Source organism: Mus caroli, chromosome 17 (assembly GCF_900094665.2).
Source record: "Mus caroli chromosome 17, CAROLI_EIJ_v1.1, whole genome shotgun sequence".
Classification (NCBI taxonomy): Eukaryota; Metazoa; Chordata; class Mammalia; order Rodentia; family Muridae; genus Mus; species Mus caroli.
This window is the reverse complement of record NC_034586.1, coordinates 30,219,607-30,225,103: the sequence shown is the minus strand read 5'-3', so window position 1 is coordinate 30,225,103 and position 5,497 is coordinate 30,219,607. Positions and strand designations below refer to the sequence as shown.

Sequence of the window (5,497 nt, the reverse complement as noted above, 5' to 3'; positions counted from 1 at the left end):
AGGGGAATGCCAGGGCCAAAAGAATGGGAAGGGGGGGGGGGGGGGGGGGGGGGGGGCGAGGAGGGACTTTCCTGGGCACGGTCATCTCATACACTGCCTCATCCCCTTCTCAGGAGCTGGCCCTGCTGGATGGATCAAATGTGGTCTTTAAGCTTCTGGGACCCGTGCTTGTCAAACAGGAGCTGGGGGAGGCTCGGGCCACAGTGGGGAAGAGGCTAGACTACATCACTGCGGAAATGTAAGTCCTGCAGATGGCGTTTTCAGTGCACAAGTGTTAGACCCGTGCTGGATAGTTCTTCAGTTACCCATTTCTGTAAAGTCCTGGCTGCCCTGGAATGTGCTCTGTAGACAGGGCTGACCTGACACAGATGCGCCTACTGCCGCCTCCTAAAGGATGGGATTAAAGGCGTGTTGCACCACTCCTGGCCTTTCTTGCTGTGTGACATCTGGTGAGGGCACTTGTGAAAGGCACATTAGTCAAAGGACAACCTGCGGGAATGTTTGCCTCCCTACTGTGGGGTTCTGTAGCTTGAATTCAGGTGCCAGCCTTGGAGGACAGCAGCCCTATCCAAACGATCATTTACCAGCCCTCTCTTCCCCTTAGTGCCATCCCCGCTTTCTGTACCACAAACCTCCAATCTTCCACCATATCATTGAGCCCTGGCTGATATCTCCTCTCCGTTTGCCTCCCTTTTCCCTCCTCAGCAAGCGCTACGAATCGCAGCTTCGGGACCTCGAGCGGCAGTCAGAGCAACAGAGGGAAACCCTTGCCCAACTGCAGCAGGAGTTCCAGCGGGCCCAAGCCGGAAAGGCTCCTGGGAAAGCCTGACACTGTGGGAGGGGGTCAGGAGGGAGGGGTGAGGCTAGCCCTGAGCCAATAAAATGTTAACAGGACCAAGCCTACTTTCCAGCCAGTCTTTCTTCACTGTTCTTCCATTCCTGTACACTTTACACCTCTTGAGATTCACGGTCTTGTGATTGAAATCTCTCAGTGGCCGGATTCTGTTTTGCTTTCCTATGGCTGAGAACTGTGCCCAGGGTGTTGCCTTGGGTGCCTTCAGTTTCAAAACTTTAGTCTGAAATGTCTCAAGCTATTTCTTGCCATACATACAACCCTTTGACTTCCCTACGTTGGTTGGCGTAACCGGGAGACACGGGACAAGACACTGTCTACAGTGCAGCATGTTGTTCATTGCCATAGAACTCAGTTCTCTGGCCTGAGAGCCCAGGAAATGACAGTCGCTCACGGTGGGCACTTGTCTCCCCAAGCAGCCCTAATCCTAGACTGCTACCTGATTTCCCCCTCTATCTTCTCAGGGTTGGTTTGAATATAACTTTTTTTGGTTTTGGAGACAGGGTTTCTCTGTGTAGCCCTGGCTGTCCTGGAGCTCACTCTGTAGAACAGGCTGGCCTCGAACTCAGAAATCCGCCTGCCTCTGCCTCCCGAGTGCTGGGATTAAAGGCGTGCGCCACCACACTGGGCAGTGAATGTAACTTTTAACTGATCTTGAAATTCCTTCCAGATTCGTATGTCACCCCCACAAAGCCGTTCTTTGGTTTCTTTGTCCCAAATTATTTCTTAGAAATCTGGCTTGAGAGAAGTCCATAGGGATCACTGTCATCCAGGAGCCCCTGCTTCTTAGGGGACAAGAAGAAACGGGTGTTTAAAGGAGCCAGGAACTGAAGGGAACTCTGGGATATCTTTCACCAGTATCTTGTTCTCGGGTCCAAGGATGGCACCCAGGGCCTCCCACCTCCCGAAACCCACCAAACACTTTGCTACTGAGCTATACAAGGTACCTCCTGGGAGTAAAACCACTGCCCCTTGGTCTAGGCCACCTAACTTCAACCCACTGCCCTCGCAGTATCCAGCTCTGTGCACTGAAGGATGGGGACAGGGTTCAGGTAGTGTTTTGGTTTATTTTCTTAGTGTTGTCACAGTGACAGGAATCCCCAGAGTGGGACAAGAACCTCTTGTCACTGCCCTCTGCCCCAGGCTCAGCCTCTAGGCCTTCCCTTGGCCTGTCACAGGCTGGCATGTGGCAGGGACCAGTACTCTTCCCAGCACAGATGATATGCCACATTCTCCGCAGAGGTGGAAGCTAGATGCAGGTATCCAACATGGTTACGTGGTCACCAGTCCCACGGGGCTGGGGCTGGGGCTGGCTTCCGCAGTGGTTTCGTAAACAGGTGACTTCACTGTCCCAGGGTGGCTGGCCACCTTTCAGGGTTTCTGCTCTAATATTGTGGCCACCATGTGTGGCTGCTCACTCCTGGTATGAGTTGCTATGTAAACCAATAGGACTTCATCCTCAGAACAGTGCCCGTGCAATCTTCCTCCCCGTGGCCTTGATCCTGGGAAAGGAGCCCCCTCCCCCCTCGCTCGGAGGAGTTCCTGAGGCAGAGGGGCCGCTGTGGGAACCCGGGGTGGCAGCAGAGGGTCTTCTGCGCTGCCGCAGGAGGAAGTCATGAGATGCACCATCCATGGCATAGAAGACGTTAGCTGAGTGTGGGATGGTCAGCTCTGTGGGTTCAGAAGAGGGCGGGGATTAGCGTTCAGCCCTCTCTACGAGCGAGCGAGCGAGCGAGCGAGCGAGCGCACCTCCCTTCAGTGCGCCATCCCTCCAGCCAGCTCACCTCGATCCCCAGGTAGCAGCTGCACCAGCTCGAACTCTGAAGCCACAGCAGAATCACGATTGTTTTTCTTAAGGACACGACTAATAACACTTGGAGCTTTGTCCTGGCTTGTCACCTTACAGAAGAGATTAAATGAGCAATAAACAAGCCGGGCAGCGGTGGCGCACTCAGGAGGCAGAGGCAAGGGGATCTGAGTTCTAGGCCAGCCTGGTCTGGTCTACACAGTGAGTCTAGGATGGACAGGGCTACCCAAAGAAATCCTGTCTTGGCGGGAGTCAGGGGGGAACAATAAATATACCATGATGACCTGTTTCCCGTCCTTTTTAACACCAACCAAAACAGGTCACCTGTGTCTAATACTTAAAAAAAAAAAAAAAAAAAAAGCCGGGCGTGGTGGCACACGCCTTTAATCCCAGCACTCGGGAGGCAGAGGCAGGCAGATTTCTGAGTTCGAGGCCAGCCTGGTCTACAAAGTGAGTTCCAGGACAGCCAGGGCTATACAGAGAAACTCTGTCTCCAAAAACAAAACAAAAAACAAAACAAAAAGCCAGGTGGTAGTGGCCAATGACTTTAATCCCAGCACTTGGGAGGCAGAGGCAGGCGGATTTCTGAGTTCAAGGCCAGTCTGGTCTACAGAGTGAGTTCCAGGACAGCCAGGGCTATACAGAGAAATCGAGTCTCAGAAAACAATAAAATAAACAAGAAACCCAATATAGTGGCTGCCAGTGCCCCATCAGCCCACTTAGCTCCCAGCGCAGCAAAGCTGCTTCCCTGTGGGAAAACTGCTGGCTCTGATCACGTCATACAGCTCCTGAAAACTCAGATCTTGGCTCACTAATGCACAGTTGCCACCAACATCAAACAACTGCCTGAGTCCCACAGAAGCTACAATTGAGTCCTGATTACCCAAACCCAAGCGAATGCCTAATAAGGTAAGGTCCGCCCCGCCCCAGGCCCCGCCCTGCCCCGCCCCAGGCTCCCTCACCAGGATGCTCTTGTAGACGCTGCCATCCTCCCCCAGCTCCATCTGGACTCGGATGATTCGGCAATCAGAGGACCCTGGCCCAGATACCCCGCCCCCACATCCAGCACTCCTAGAGGTCCCTTCTCCTGTGTTTCCACTCAACGGAGACCCACAGGAGGCTGAGCGACGGTGACCCCGGGAAGGCCTAGGGGAGGAGGCTGGAGGAGAGAGGTGGCCAGGGTCAGCAGGGCTGTGCAGGGAGGGGCTGCTTTCCAGGGCAGAGTCCAGAGATGAGACTGACGGCCACTTCATGTGCTAGGGGCAAAGAGGTGAGGTCATGAGCGGACGGAGGCCGAAGGGAAAAGTCCTGATGTGGTCAGAGGCAAGAGCAGGCTCACCTGGGCGAGGCGAGTCAGCAGAGGTGCCGGGGTTCCAGGCACCTCATCTCCCCCGACACTGGGCCGATCCCAGGACACAAGCGGAGTGGGGCCTCCAACAGAGCCCAGAACTCTGCAGAGGCAAGATATCAGACAGTGACAGCGGCAGCGGCAAGTCCCCATGAAACCAGCTCCCAGCCAGCCAGCCAGCAGTGTCCTCACTCCGTCCACTGTGTGATCACTAGTGTTGGCCGAGGTGTCCTTGCAGCGGGGGAGTCACTGGTCCCCGGTGGCTCCACTTCACAGGATACACGGTGACTGGACAGGATAGCCATGGGCAGAGGTCAGGACATGCCACCAATACACACATACACACACGTCCCCGAGCCAGAGTCCTAGAACCCAACCATCCAGCCATTCACCTCTGAGCTTCAGTTAACGGCTGGAGGCCCTGGAGCCATTGCTGGATATCAGAGTTAGGTCGGAGGTCGTAGCCACGACATTCTTTCTGGAGGCGCAACAGCTCCGAAAGGATAGCAAACTCCTGGGAAGGAGCCCTCAGACTGCAGGAGCCAAAACTCAGGGCCCCTGACTTCACCTCCCTCTCCCCCTTCCTGGGAACACAGAGAGGGGAATCCACCACCCAGCCCCACCCCCACACTCCTCTCACCTTCCTCCGCTTGTCAAAATTGATGTAGCCATTCTGCAAGGGCAGTAGGAGGGGGATAAGGGGCTAACCCTGCTCAGGCACCAGCGAGAACATCCCCCTCCCCAAACACAGCAAGTGCTCCGGCACTCACCCCCTCCCCAAAGCACACCTTGGCATCCCATCCCTCCTCACCTTCCCAGTCTCAGACCTGAACCCATCTTGACTTGATCCTTTTTTGTTTATATTTTGAGACTGGGACTCACTGTGTAGCCTTGGCTGTCCTAGAGATCTTTCCCCAATGCCCCACCCCACTGCCTCCCAAGTGCCAAGAGATCACAGGCAATGCCCAGCTCCACTTGACACTCAGAGAGTATCTAGCCACTAGATGAGAAAATGGAGCCCACAGTGGGACAAGGAACTTTCTGGAAGCCTCGGCGTTTCATTTTCTTTGCAACGCTGGGGATGGAACCCGGGGTCTTGACCATGCCAGGGAGTCAGTCACACCACCGACCGCCAGGACAGATAGTGATGTACAGAGGTTGAACTACTTCCCGTGGTAAGACTCGAGAGACTGCCCTGTTTCTCCTGCCTGTAGCCTCTCTGTGGAAGGCTGTCTGCCTGACCTGAGGTGCACATGTTGAGTCACCCAGGGCAGATCACACACACAGACACACACCACACCACATACACACACACATCATACACACACACCACACATACACACACACAGATCACACACACACCACACACACACACATACACACACCACACACACACACATACACCACACACACACACCCACACACAGATCACACACACACCACACACACACACACACACACATACACCACACACACACACCCACACACA

General features: G+C 54.7%; 2 protein-coding genes across 2 annotated transcripts in view; one reads left to right on the top strand and one right to left on the bottom strand.

Moving 5' to 3' along the window:
- Pfdn6 (prefoldin subunit 6) overlaps window positions 1–907 on the top strand; it is a 1,588-nt gene extending 681 nt beyond the window's left edge. The window contains exons 3-4 of the mRNA XM_021149405.1: window positions 114–238; window positions 706–907. Of these exons, the coding sequence (XP_021005064.1) occupies window positions 114–238; window positions 706–829 (249 nt within the window). The 3' untranslated portion in view covers window positions 830–907. The remainder of the gene's footprint in view (window positions 1–113; window positions 239–705) is intronic.
- Window positions 908–1,900: 993 nt separating this feature from the next.
- Rgl2 (ral guanine nucleotide dissociation stimulator like 2) overlaps window positions 1,901–5,497 on the bottom strand; it is an 8,042-nt gene continuing 4,445 nt past the window's right edge. Inside the window, exons 12-18 of the mRNA XM_021149390.2 lie at window positions 4,649–4,681; window positions 4,401–4,522; window positions 4,201–4,296; window positions 4,000–4,111; window positions 3,623–3,916; window positions 2,638–2,752; window positions 1,901–2,524 (exon numbers count right to left, since the gene is read on the bottom strand). Of these exons, the coding sequence (XP_021005049.1) occupies window positions 2,313–2,524; window positions 2,638–2,752; window positions 3,623–3,916; window positions 4,000–4,111; window positions 4,201–4,296; window positions 4,401–4,522; window positions 4,649–4,681 (984 nt within the window). The 3' untranslated portion in view covers window positions 1,901–2,312. The remainder of the gene's footprint in view (window positions 2,525–2,637; window positions 2,753–3,622; window positions 3,917–3,999; window positions 4,112–4,200; window positions 4,297–4,400; window positions 4,523–4,648; window positions 4,682–5,497) is intronic.